Source organism: Macaca nemestrina, chromosome 18 (assembly GCF_043159975.1).
Source record: "Macaca nemestrina isolate mMacNem1 chromosome 18, mMacNem.hap1, whole genome shotgun sequence".
Lineage (NCBI taxonomy): Eukaryota > Metazoa > Chordata > Mammalia > Primates > Cercopithecidae > Macaca > Macaca nemestrina.
The window spans coordinates 66,651,815-66,666,299 of NC_092142.1; the positions used below are offsets into that span (position 1 = coordinate 66,651,815).

At 44.9% G+C, this 14,485-nt stretch overlaps 1 protein-coding gene across 2 annotated transcripts in view; it reads left to right on the forward strand.

Moving 5' to 3' along the window:
- The window catches only part of LOC105491417 (CCCTC-binding factor), a 78,414-nt gene that overhangs the window by 39,250 nt on the left and 24,679 nt on the right, over window positions 1-14,485 (forward strand). For both annotated transcript variants that reach the window (XM_011757812.3, XM_011757813.3), the window contains exons 3-5: window positions 7,443-8,232; window positions 8,567-8,737; window positions 13,691-13,824. In XM_011757812.3, coding sequence (XP_011756114.1) covers window positions 7,452-8,232; window positions 8,567-8,737; window positions 13,691-13,824 — 1,086 coding nt within the window. In that variant the 5' untranslated portion in view covers window positions 7,443-7,451. The remainder of the gene's footprint in view (window positions 1-7,442; window positions 8,233-8,566; window positions 8,738-13,690; window positions 13,825-14,485) is intronic.

A 14,485-nucleotide genomic window follows, 5' to 3' on the forward strand; every position in this document is an offset into this window, starting at 1 on the left:
TCTGTGGGTCAAGGGTGGGACCTGAAGGTCTGTGTTTCTAAGAAGCTCCAAGGTTGTGCCAGTGCTGCTGGTCCTCAGACCATATTTTGAGTAACACAAGTACAAAGCTGTGCTGCCCAGTACAGAAGCCGCTAGCCTCATGTTGCTGTTGAGAATTTAGAGTTTTACTGGTTCAGATTAAGATATGCTGTAAATGTAAAATATAGCTGGGCATGATGGCACATACCTGTAATCCCAGCACCTTGGTAGTCTAAGATGGGACAATCACTTGAGACTGGGAGGTGAAGACCAGCCTGGGCAACATAGTGAGAGCTCACCTTTACAAAATTTAAAAAAAAAAAAAAATTAGGCTGGGAGTGGTGGCTCACACCTGTAATCCCAGCACTTTGGGAGGCTGAGGCGGGCGGATCATGAGGTCAGGAGATCAAGACCATCCTGCCTAACATGGTGAAACCCCATCTCTACTAAAAATACAAAAACAAAATTAGGTGGGCGTGGTAGTGGGTTCCTGTAGTCTCAGCTATTCAGGAGGCTGAGGCAGGAGAATGGCATGAACCCGGGAGGCAGAGCTTGCAGTGAGCTGAGATCACACCCCTGCACTCCAGCCTGAGCGACAGAGCAAGACTCCCTCTTAAAAAAAAAAAAAAAAAAAAAAAAGTCCGGGCATGGTGGCTTATGCCCGTAATCCCAGCACTTTGGGAGGCCGAGGTGGGCAGAGCACGAGGTCAGGAGATCAAGACCATCCTGGCTAACAGAGTGAAACCCCGTCTCTACTGAAAGTACAAAAAATTAGCCAGGTGTGGTGTCAGGCGCCTGTAGTCCCACCTGCCCGGGAGGCTGAGGCAGGAGAGTGGCGTGAACCTGGGAGGCAGAACTTACAGTGAGCCGAGATTGTGCCACTGCACTCCAGCGTTGGCAACAATGCAAGACTCTGTCTCAAAAAAATAAATAAATAAATTAGAGGCCAGGCATGGTGACTTATTCCTGTAATCCTAGCACTTTGGGAGGCTGAGGCGGGCAGATCACTCAAGCCCAGGAGTTCGAGACCAGTCTGCGCAACATGGTGAAACCCCACTTCTACTAAAAATACAAAGGCATGAACCCGCTGGAGTCTGAGGTGGGAAAATCACCTGAGCCCAGGAAGTCAAGGCTGCAGTGAGCCGTGACCATTCTGTTGCACTCCAGCCTGGGCAAAAAAAAAAAAAAAGAAATTAGTTGAGTATGGTGGCATGAACTGTAGTCCTAGCTCCTCGGCTGACTGAGGCAGAAGGATCACTGGAGCCCAGGAATTGGAGGTTACAGTGAGCTGTGGTCCTGCCACTGCACTCCAGTCTGGGCAACAGAGCAAGTCTGTGTCTCAAATATAACAATTTTTTTTTGTTTGTTTGTTTTGGGGTTTTGTTGTTGTTGTTGTTTGTTTTTGAGATGGAGTCTCGCTCTGTCGCCAGGCTGGAATACAGTGGTGCGATCTCGGCTCACTGCAAGCTCCGCCTTCTGGGTTCACACCATTCTCCTGCCTCAGCCTCCTGAGTAGCTGGGACTACAGGCGCCCAACACCACGCCCGGCTAATTTTTGTATTTTTCATGGAGACGGGGTTTTGCCATGTTAGCCAGGATGGTCTCGATCTCCTGACCTCATGATCCACCTGCCTCGGCTTCCCAAAGTGCTGGGTTTACAGGCATGAGCCACCGCGCCCAGCCAACAATTTTTTAAATTGATTAAACCTTGAATTGATATTTTGGACCTACCACGTTAAGCAAAATAGATTACTAAAATTAATTTCACCTGGATTTTTTTTTTTTTTTTTTTTACTTTTTAATATGAATTTTTTTTACTTAAAATTGCAGGTAATGTGGCTTATGTTTGTGGCTTGCATTATATTTCTATTGAATAGTGCCAGCATAGAGAATTTCTATGCTAAACGTAATCTGTCTGAACAGTACTGAGTATATAAAATTAATTATATAGTTAAGGTCATGCTTAGTCTTTTCCAATCAGAGATATAAATGAGATCTTATAATAAAAATGCTAGCACTTTGCACATTTTTAATTTATAGGCAAACCATAAAGCATTCTACAAATGTTCTTTGATCCCCACCTTCTGCAGTAACATTTTTTTATGTTTGTCCCCACTATCATGAACAGCATAGTAAGAAGCCTTTGCATTGGATGTTGTATTTTTCTCTTGGTTGTTGAGAACAAGGGACTAATGAAAGAAAGAAGGTAGTGGCAGAATAAACCAACCTGGCAACTCAACCTCGGGAGTTTACCATGAGCCTTGTTTTTCTCTAGGCATATGGTGGGGTTTGCTGAATCTGTCCAAAAATGTATGTTGCTTCAAGCCTGGCTTTTGCCCTTAAAAATAGATCGTTTTGAGAAAATTTTAAGTGCTAAACTGTGTCTTTATTTTATCAGAAACACATTTGGAGCAAAGTAATGGCCACAAGAACCTCAGAAAACTTTGTTGTGCCAAAGATGAGCTGGTGTTGAGAAGAGTGGATCAGACGTAAAGTACAGAGTGAAAACAGGGAGATGACAGTGGGAACTGTGTCTGGATGAAAAGACAGCTTGACTGAAGGGGAAAGTGCTAGAGGGCAAGACATAAATCTGAATAGGTTATCATGGGGTCAGGTGAGCCTGAAGGGCTTTGTGAGCCAGAAGGGTGGTAAGTGCATCAAGCAGTTTTTGCAAAAATAGAGACACACTTTTTGAGGAAATTAAGTCCTGTTCTTTGTGAAATGAGTTAATCTTTACTTCTGTGCCTAGAAAGTGTAAGTGGTTTTCCTTTGCCAGCCATCTGAGGTATTTTGTTATTCAAGACTGTCCAAACTATGGGGCAACCAGTACATCTTTCACCTGTCTTACAGCCCTCTCCTCTGTCCTGTGCTTTAAACCAGTTCTTTTTCTTACTTATAATTCCTACATGTATTTATTTTACCCAAAAATCCAGACCCTTCCCCTATAAAATACACCCTCTGCCCCCCACTGTCAAACTCTGCCTTTAAATGTCCTGCTCGTGTTTCAGGGTTCCATTAAAATTCCATGTTTATGAAGCATTTTTCTATCACACCTGGTTATGTTATCTTTCTCCAGACCTGCCTCGTATTACCTTGAGCCATTGTACTACCTATGTCGTCCTTTATGTTAGACAGTAACTCCTAGAATGTAGGACCAGGCCTTGCCCGTCTCTCTGTAGTTCTTGTACTGCCTCGCAGGTGGTCCTGGCTTAAGGAGTCTTCTCTGACTGCTAACGTGGATATAATACAATGTTAAGGTGCCTAGACAGAGAATTAGAGAAAAGTGTCAAAGTGTCTCTAATAGAAGTAGCAAAAGCTTCGTTTGAACTGTATTCTTGGCCAAAAATACAAAACACTTTAATGTTGTTGTTGTTGTTGTTGTTGTTGTTGTTGTTGTTGTTGTTTTGAGACACAGTTTTCACTCTTATTGCCCAGGCTCCAGGCTGGAGTGCAGTGGCACTCAGCTCATTGCAATCTCCGCCTCCAGGGTTCAAGCAATTCTCCTGCCTCACTCAGCCTTCCAAGTAGCTGGGATTAGAGGCACACCCCACCACACCCAGCTACACATTTTGTTTTATTTTATTTATTATTATTATTATTTTAATTTTTTTTTTTTTTTTTTTTTTGAGACAGAGGCTCGCTGTTGCCCTGGGTGGAGGGAGTACAGCTCACTGCAACCTCCAGCTCCCAAGTTCAAGCAATTCTCCTGCCTCAGTCTCCCAAGTAGCTGGGATTACAGGTGTGTGCAACCACACCTGGCTAATTTTTGTATTTTTAATGGAAATGGGGTTTTACCGTGTTGGCCAGGCTTGTCTCGATCTCCTGACTTCAAGTGATCTGCCCGCTTTGGCCTCCCAAAATGCTGGGATTACAGGTATGAGCCACCACGCTTGGCCCTTATTTTACTCTTGTTTAGGTGATGTCATTCACAAGGTTTTTGTTTTTTGTTTCTGAGACCAAGTTTCGCTCTGTCACCCAGGCTGGATTGCAGGGGCACGTTCTCAGCTCACTGCAACCGCCACCTCCAGGGTTGAAGCTCTATCTCGTGCCTCAGCCTCTGAAGTAGCTGGGATTACAGGTGCGCACTGCGCCGCCTGGCTGATTTTTGTATTTTTAGTAGAGATGGGGTTTTGCCATGTTAGCCAGACTGGTTCTGAACTCCTGGCCTCAACTGATCCACCAGCCTTGGCCTCCCAAAGTGCTGGGATTACAGGTGTGAGCCACCGTGCCCGGCCCATTCACAAGATTTAAGAGCCAAAAACTATGAATTGGCCGATTTGTTTTCTGCTTTCTATTATATATTCAATTTGGTTAGCATTTATTGAGTAGTTACCAGCCTGGGCACAGTGCTAAAGAGTAACAATCATGGCCGGGCATGGTGGCTCACACCTCTAATCCCAGCACTTTTGGAGGCGGAGGCAGGCAGATCACAAGGTCAGAAGTTCAAGACCAGCCTGGCCAACATAGTGAAACCCCATCTCTGCTAAAAATACAAAAAATTAGCCAGGTGTGGTGGTGGGCACCTGTAATCCCAGCTACTCAGGAGGCTGAGGCAGGAGAATCACTTAAACCTGGGAGGCGGAGGTTGCAGTGAGCCGAGATCATGCCATTGTCCAGCCCAGGCAACAGTACGAGACTGACTCAAAAAAAAAAAACCAAAATAGTAAAAATCGGCTGGGCGCAGTGGCTCACGCCTGTAATCCCAGCACTTTGGGAGGCCGAGGCAGGTGGATCACGAGGTCAGGAGATCGAGACCACCCTGGCTAACACGGTGAAACTCCATCTCTACTAAAAATACAAAAAAAATTAGCTGGGCGTGGTGGCGGGTGCCTGTAGTCCCAGCTACTTGGGAGGCTGATGCAGGAGAATGGCGTGAACCCGGGAGGTAGAGCTTGCAGTAAACTGAGATCGCGCCACTGCACTCCAGCCTGGGCGACAGAGCAAGACTCCGTCTCAAAAACAAAAATAGTGAAAACCACTTGTTGGCCAGGCCCGGTGGCTCACGCCTGTAATCCCAGCACTTTGGGAGGCCTATGCAGGCAGATCACAAGGTCAGGAGATCGAGAGCATCCTGGCTAACAGTGAAACCCCATCTGTACTAAAAATACAAAAAATTAGCCAGGCGTGGTGGCAGGCATCTGTAGTCCCAGCTACTCAGAAGGCTGAGGCAGGAGAATGGCGTGAACCCGGGAGGCGGAGCTTGCAGTGAGCAGAGATCTCACCACTGCACTCCAGCCTGGGCGACACAGTAAGACTCCATCTCAGGAAAAAAAAAAAAAAAAAGCCCCACTTGTTAGATGTGGATCTTATCCTCAGGGAATTCATGATTCATTGTTGGGAGAGAAGCGAATGTCAAGTTGATGGTATGACATGGGCAGTTTTGTGTGGTGTCTACAAACAGGGCCATTGCAGTCTGGATCTAAGTTCTGAGTTTAGCTTCAAAAAACAAGGTCAAAAAACTTTGACAGGGTGGGGAAAATGGGGAATTGCTGTTTAGTGGGTATAAAATTTCAGTTATGCAAGATGAGTAAGTTCTAGAGATCTGCTGCACAACATAGTTCCTATATTAATCATATGGTATTATGCACTTTGAATTATGTTGAGGATGGATCTCATGATAAATGTTATCACCAAAAACAAAAATACAAGGAAATTTTGGAGGTATGTTTAGTGCTTTTTTTTTTTTTTTTTTTTTTTTTTTGAGACGGAGTTTTGCTTGTTACCCAGGCTGCAGTATAGTGACGCAATCTCAGCTCACTGCAACCTCCACCTCCCGGGTTCAAGCGATTCTCCTGCCTCAGCCTCCCAAGTAGCCAGGATTACAGGTATGTGCCACCAAACCCAGCTAATTTTGTATTTTTAGTAAGGATGGGGTTTCTTCATGTTGGTCAGGCTGGTCTCGAACTCCTGACCTCAGGTGATCTGCTCACCTTGGCCTCCCAAAGTCCTGGGATTATAGGCGTGAGCCATGATGCCCTTAATATAGCTACCTCAATAAAGCTTTTTACAAAACATTGGCAGGCCCGGGCAGAGTGACTCGCTCACACGTATAATCCCAGCATTTTGGGAGGCTTAGGTGGGAGGATTGCTTGAGCCCAGTTCAAGGCCAGTCTGGAAACATGGCAAGACCCCATCATTGCAGAAAATTAAGCTAATTCATATATGCATCATCTCACATCCTTGTCATTTTTTGTGATGAGAACACTTAAAAATCTGCTCTCAGTTATTTTCAGGTGTACATTATTAAGTATAATAGTCATGTTGTACAATAGATCTCTTGAACTTATTCCCACTAACTGAAATTTTATGTCCTTTGACCAATGTCTTCCCCACTACATGTGTAAGATTTAAATTAGTTTTGTTAGTAATTCTTTAATATCATCAGATATCCAGAGTTGAAATTTCTAATTGTCTTGTGCACATCTTTTTCTTTTTTTTTTTTTTGAGACAGAGTCTCGCTCTGTTGCCCAGGCTGGAGTGCAGTGGCGGGATCTCTGCTCACTGCAAGCTCTGCCCCTGGGTTCACGCCATTCTCCTGCCTCAGCCTCCCGAGTAGCTGGGACTACAGGCGCCTGCCATCATGCTTGGCTAACTGTTTTTGTATTTTTAGTAGAGGCGCGGTTTCACCATGTTAGCCAGGATGGTCTTGATCTCCTGACCTCATGATCCACCCGCCTCGGCCTCCCAAAGTGCTGGGATTACAGGCGTGAGCCACCGCGCCCGGCCTGTGTCACATCTTTTTCATCATTTATTGGTTTGAATCAGGATCCAAAGAAGATTCACGCATTGTGATTGATTACTGGTCTCTTAAGACTCTTTATATCAGAGTTTCTCAACCTCAGTGCTCTTGACATCTTGGGCCTGATAATTCTTTGTGGTGGAGGACTGACCTGTGCCTTGGAGGATGTTTAATAGCATCTCTAGCTTCCACCCACTAGATACCAGTAGCACATCCCAGCCCAGTAGTGACAACCAAAAATGTCTTAGCCAAATGTTCCTAGAGGCAGAGTCACCCCAGGCTGAGCACCACTGATCTACTGGTTCTCCCTCCAGTCTTCTCTTTATTCTTCTGGTTATCTATTTGCAGAAGAACCTGAGTATAATCTTGCAGTGTTTCCCTCAGTATGGATTTCACTGATTTAATCCCTGTAGTGTAATTTAACATCTTCAGTCACCAATTTCCTGTTAATTGGGTTTGATCTAGAGACTTGATTGGTTTCGGAGTTTTTGGGTTTGACAAGATTGCATTATAGGTGTGGTTTTTTCTTTCATCAAGAGGCACATAATGTCTGTTGTGTCTTTTTTTAATATTAACAACCATCGATGCCTAATTCATTCACCACAGGGTCTTTATGTTTTAAAATGTATGTTTTTATTTAGGCTGCTTTGCTTTAAATAACAATCTGTGTTCTCCCTTAATAAAGGCAGGGGAAATGGAAGGTGAGGCGGTCGAAGCCATTGTGGAGGAGTCCGAAACTTTTATTAAAGGAAAGGAGAGAAAGACTTACCAGAGACGCCGGGAAGGGGGCCAGGAAGAAGATGCCTGCCACTTACCCCAGAACCAGACGGATGGGGGTGAGGTGGTCCAGGATGTCAACAGCAGTGTACAGATGGTAATGATGGAACAGCTGGACCCCACCCTTCTTCAGATGAAGACTGAAGTAATGGAGGGCACAGTGGCTCCAGAAGCAGAGGCTGCTGTGGACGATACCCAGATTATAACTTTACAAGTTGTAAATATGGAGGAACAGCCCATAAACATAGGAGAGCTTCAGCTTGTTCAAGTACCTGTTCCTGTGACTGTACCTGTTGCTACCACTTCCGTAGAAGAACTTCAGGGGGCTTATGAAAATGAAGTGTCTAAAGAGGGCCTTGCGGAAAGTGAACCCATGATATGCCACACCCTACCCTTGCCTGAAGGGTTTCAGGTGGTTAAAGTGGGGGCCAATGGAGAGGTGGAGACACTAGAACAAGGGGAACTTCCACCCCAGGAAGATCCTAGTTGGCAAAAAGACCCAGACTATCAGCCACCAGCCAAAAAAACAAAGAAAACCAAAAAGAGCAAACTGCGTTATACAGAGGAGGGCAAAGATGTAGATGTGTCTGTCTACGATTTTGAGGAAGAACAGCAGGAGGGTCTGCTATCAGAGGTTAATGCAGAGAAAGTGGTTGGTAATATGAAGCCTCCAAAGCCAACAAAAATTAAAAAGAAAGGTAAAACAAGTTTATCCATAGTGGTTTCATAAAACCATTTTGGGATAAGCACACAACACAGTGCCTATGCAAGTTGTTTTATATTAACCGTATTTGTAAAAGGTCATTATGTGGGTACAGTTCTTTAAAACCAGTCTAAAGTAAGTTTTTTTACAGATCAAATGCTCTGTTTTTAATCCCAAAGAAGAAGTAAATGTATCAATGATATGAGATAATTATGACTTATATTGGGTTTTGTTATTAAAAGCTAATAAAATATATTTGTAGAAATTTAAGATTAGGATTAATTTTAACACTTTGAAACTCTGCAGCAAGTGTTTTATTTTGCACATAGGTGTAAAGAAGACATTCCAGTGTGAGCTTTGCAGTTACACGTGTCCACGGCGTTCAAATTTGGATCGTCACATGAAAAGCCACACTGATGAGAGACCACACAAGTGCCATCTCTGTGGCAGGGCATTCAGAACAGTCACCCTCCTGAGGAATCACCTTAACACACACACAGGTGCTGGATAAGAATGTTGGGGGCTACAACAGCAAATGCTCAGACTTGGCTTTTTAATATTCATTCAAGCTCACTCCAGTGGGAATTTAAAGGAAGTTTTTATTATTTCTTATGATGCCCTTTTTGTAATCATGATTTTATTGTAAGCACTTGGATTTAGTTATTATAGACAAATGTAAAGAAAATTTAATGAAAAATAACACCCTGTCTCTTAAAAAAAAAAAAGAGTCTCTGGCAATAGATGCCTGGTACTCTGAGGAAGAACATTAGAAATAGAAGTGAAATCCCAGTGAAACCCCGTCTCTACTAAAAATACAAAAAATTAGCTGGGTGTGGTGGCGGGTGCCTGTAGTCCCAGCTACTCGGGAGGCTGAGGCAGGAGAATGGTGTGAACCCGGGAGGTGGAGCTTGCAGTGAGCCGAGATATCCCGCCACTGCACTCCAGCCTGGGCGACTGTGAGTCTCCATCCAAAAAAAAAAAAAAAAACAACAAATGGAAGTGAAATCTTACCTTTATTTACAAAAAAAAAAAAAAAAAAAACAAAAAAAGGCTGGGCAGAGTGACTCATGCCTGTAATCCTAGGACTTTGGGAGGCTGAGGTGGGCAGATCACTTGAGATTAGAAGTTGGAGACCAGCCTGGCCAACATGACAAAACCCCATCCATCTCTACTAGCAATACATAAATTAGCTAGGTGTGGTGGCGGGTGCCTGTAATCCCAGCTACTCAGGAGGCTCAGGCAGGAGAATCGCTTGAAACCTGGGAGGCAGATGTTGCAGTGAGATGAGATAGCGCTACTGCACTCCAGCCTGGGTGACAGTGAGACTCTGTCTCTCAAACACACCATACCATTTTTTGTTCTGGTTGTTTCAGGATAAGTAATTCATAATTTCAGAATGGAAAAGTTAAGGCACCGTTCTTGATAATTCAAACATTTATTTGAGCACCCTACTTACTTTAGTGTTCAGATATTCTGATATTAGCTTCATGTTGGCTATGGCCAGGTTCCATGAGGTCTAAAGTAGAGGGACTGTATGCACTAAACCTCTCTTTAAGCTCTCCTGGGCTGTTTGTTATTCCAGTGTAGGAACTTAGTTGCAAGTCTTCTCACATGGTTTTTCATGCAGAATAACTTTCTTCTGTCCATATTCTGTACTTCATTTCATATGACAACTCTTGTTTTTGTTTTTCAGGCTTCTAAAAATTTCTAATGACAACTCTTGTTTTAGATTTGTTTGTGCTGGTTGTCAGATGACCATGATCAAGTGGGTGTTAATCATAAACAGTATGCTGTACATTGGCACATTCTTCACTAATATGACTGACTTTTAAACATCTCTATAATTTCTACTCAGACACTTGATAATATGTTTTATTTGATACTTTGAAGACACTAGGATGGGGCATATGACTACGTAAAAGTAACTGGGTAATCCCAGCACTTTGGAAATCCGATGGGAGGTAGATCACTTGAGGCCAGGAGGTCTAGACCAGCCTGGCCAACATGGCAAAACTGCCTCTGTACTAAAAATACAAAAAATCAGCTGGGTGTGGTGGCACACGCCAGTAAACCTAGCTACTTGGGTGGTTGAGGCAGGAGAATCACTTGAATGCGGGACATAGAGGTTGCAGTAAGGCGAGATTGTGCCACTGCACCCCAACCTAGGTGACAGAGCAAGACTCTGTCTCACCAAAATCAATAAATAAATGGCCCCATGACAGGACTTCCCAGGATGGGTGTGCCTTGATGTGGGCATTCTCTATCTAGTCTTCAGCTTTGAAAGTAAGAGGTGCAGTCTGGTTACTCAGCAGATTTGGCAGGACTAATTCATATCAAGAAAACCCGCAAGAGCAGACAGGTGCCTACACAAGAGTATCAGTTTATGGTGAAGAGTATACCTTTTCATGTTCCAGATGCAGTTGCATTGTATTCTAGGGGGCGCCATTGCCTTTGTTATGATGCTGTAGCAGCCAGGCACCATAGCTCTTGCCTGTAATCCCAGCACTTTGGGAGGCCGAGGTGGGTGGATCACCTGAGGTCAGGAGTTCAAGACCAGCCTGGCCACCATGGCGAAACCCTGTCTCTACTAAAAATATAAAAAATTTAGCTGGGCGTGGTGGCGCATGCCTGTAGTCCCAGCTACTTGGAAGACTGAGGCAGGAGAATTGCTTAAATCCAGGAAGCAGAAATTGCAGTGAGTGGAGATCACACCATTGCACTCCAGCCCAGGTGACAGAGCGAGACTCTGTCTCAAAAAAAAAAAAAGATGCTGTAGCAGTTGAAAGCTAACTTGGTGAGGATGAGCCTTGATGGCTGGGCATGGTGGCTCACACCTGTAATCCCCGCACCTGGGGAGGCCGAGGCTGGTGGATCACTTGAGGTCAGGAGTAAACCCTGTCTCGACTAAAAATACAAAAATTAGCCAGGTGGCTGGGTGTGGTGGCTTATGCCTGTAATCCCAGCACTTTGGGAGGCCAAGGCAGGCGGATCTCCTGAGGTCGGGAGTTCAAGACCAGCCTGACCAACATGGGGAAACCCCGTCTCTACTAAAAATACAAAATTAGCTGGGCATGGTGGCACATGCCTGTAATTCTAGCTACTCGGGAGGCTGAGGCAGGAGAATCGCTTGAACCTGGGAGGTGGAGGTTGCAGTGAGCTGAGATTGTGCCATTGCACTCCATCCTGGGCAACAAGAGCAAAACTCGGTCTCAGAAAAAAAAGCTGGGCATGGTGGCTTACGCCTGTAATCTCAGCACTTTGGGAGGCCGAGACAGGCAGATCACAAGGTCAGGAGATCGAGACCGTCCTGGCCAGCATGGTGAAACCCCGTCTCTACTAAAAATACAAAAAAAAAAAAGCCAGGTGTGGTGGCACGTATCTGTAGTCCCAGCTACTGAGGAGGCTGAGGCAAGAGAATTGCTTCAACCTGGAAGGTAGAGGTTGCAGTGAGCCAAAATCGTGCTACTGCACTACAACCGAGGCGACAGAGCAAGAGACTCCATCTCACAAAAAGAAAAAAAGAGGATGGGCCTTGAGTGAAGGAATGTAGGTGGTCATGTGGCGCAGCCTAATGGAAATCCCTGCTCTACAGCAGTGTCCACTTCTTTGCTAATTGCCATGCTTATGTCTGCCAGGGGCAGGCCTCTTTCTCCCCTGGATAGTACTAGGTAAACACCAGCATTTATTTTTTAGCTTACTTTTTTCTAAAAGAAGACCAGGCATGGTGGCTCACACCTGTAATCTCAGCAATTTGTGAGACCGAGGCTGGAGGATTGCTTGAGCCCAGGAGTTTGAGACAAGCCTGGGCAACGTGGCAAGACTCCATCTCTACAAAATAGAAAAAATTAGCCAGGCATGGTGGTGCAAGCCTGTAGTCTCAGCTACTGGAGAGGCTGAAGTAGGAGGATCACTTGAGCCTGGGAAGTCAAGGCTACAGTGAGCCTTGATCCTATCACTGCACTCCTGCTGGGCAACAGAGGAAGACCCTGGCTCAAAAACAAGGAAAAGAAAATTGGATGCCACTTTTCTTCTCTTGTTAATTGTTTTACTTCTCATCCATCCACCATACTCTACACTTTTCACAGGAAGAAGTCTGTGCTTTACCGTTAGATCCATGGTGGTTCTAAAGAATCAAATTGAATGAACAAATGAACATTCCTTGGAATTGCTTACTTTTTATTATACTCCAGTCACTCTTCCTCTCCACCATTCTCGTCATTCTCTAAGAGAATCATTTCTGCAGATGGCTGGTTCTATTCATTACATTGTGGCTCTTCCTAATTGTATTCTCAGAGGCAGCCTTCTTTTGGTTTTAGTGTTTGGTATTACCTTGCTGTCACCCCTTAGCTGCTGCCCACAATTACAGATGGTCACTAGTCTGTGAAACTGGCATTGCATTGTGCTATCAGTTTTGTCTCTAGGATTCCTTCAGTGAAAGACAAGAAATGTAGAGAGTATATTATTCATAAATGTTTTATATTGGATGAATTGACATTCAGAATGATCACAGCATATTAGACAAGGGTGCTTGAAAATCATTTGTTTAAATCACATAAAAGGCAATACTATGTAAAGCCTGTGATAAGCCTGTGAAATTCCTTATCAAGAGAGACAAATATAGAAAACAAGCTATATGCTTGTGGTTTTTTGTTTTTGTTTTTGTTTTTTTTTTGAGACAGAGTTCGCTCTGTCGCCCAAGCTGGAGTGCAGTGGCGCGATCTCGGCTCACTGCAAGCTCCGCCTCCTGGGTTTACGCCATTCTCCTGCCTCAGCTTCCCCAGTAGCTGGGACTACAGGCGCCTGCCACCACACCCGGTTAATTTTTTGTATTTTTAGTAGAGACGGGGTTTCACCGGGTTAGCCAGGATGGTCTCAGTCTCCTGACTGCGTGATCCGCCCGCTTCGGCCTCCCAAAGTGCTGGGATTACAGGTGTGAGCCACCACGACCGGCCATGCTTGTGTTTTTAAAAGAAAGTTTCAGAATATGGACAGCCCAATGGCCCTATATTTATAGTCATAATACAGTGAGATTTGAGAGACGGGATCTTGCCATGTTGCCCAGGCTGGTCTCAAACTCTTAGCCTCCCAGAGTTCTGGGATTAGAGGCCTGAGCCACCAAGACCAGTCTCTATTAACTTTTAATCCATAATGACCAGGATATTCACAAAATAGGAATAAGAAGGTTTTTATGATGTTAAAAGGCAGCAGATTCAGATGGGTAATTAAAAGAAACTAAATGTTTGGCATGTGTTACAATATCCCGGCGTTAGTATTATAAATCCATCCAGGCCCTCCCATAGTTTTTGGAGCTCACTTTTGGATCTACTTACAAGCTACTGCAATTGATGGGATGACTAGGGTTCAGTCTCACAGCAGTTCTATGCCACACATTGATATCTGTCATTAACTGTGCCCTTGATCTTGCTCTTCCTGTTGTTCCATCCTTTCTCTAGGTACTCGTCCTCACAAGTGCCCAGACTGCGACATGGCCTTTGTGACCAGTGGAGAATTGGTTCGGCATCGTCGTTACAAACACACCCACGAGAAGCCATTCAAGTGTTCCATGTGCGATTACGCCAGTGTAGAAGTGAGTGTTCAGCTTTTTGTTGGTATCTGTCTTAGGCAGGCCATGATGTATTTCTGTACAAAGCTGTAACTACCCAAACTGACTTAAGATGAGGTAGAAAAATGTTAGTAAATTATTGGCTGCGTGCAGTGACTCAAGCCTGTAATCCCAGCACTTTGGGAGGCTGAGGCGGGTGGATCACAAGGTCAGGAGATGAGACCATCCTGGCTAACACAGTGAAACCCCGTCTCTACTAAAAATACAAAAAAAATTAGCCAGGTGTGGTGGCGGGCGCCTGTAGTCCCAGCTACTCGGGAGGCTGAAGCAGGAGAATGGCGTGAACCTGGCAGGCGGAGCTTGCAGTGAGCCGAGATTGCACCACTGCACTCCAGCCTGGGCAACAGAGCAAGACTCCGTCTCAAAAAAAAGGAGACCAGGCGCGGTGGCTCAAGCCTGTAATCCCAGCACTTTGGGAGGCCGAGACGGGCGGATCATGAGGTCAGAAGATCGAGACCATCCTGGCTAACACGGTGAAACCCCGTCTCTACTAAAAAAAAAAATACAAAAAAACTAGCCAGGGCGAGGTGGCAGGCGCCTGTAGTCCCAGCTACTTGGGAGGCTGAGGCAGGAGAATGGCGTAAACCCGGGAGGCGGAGCTTGCAGTGAGCCGAGATCCGACCAC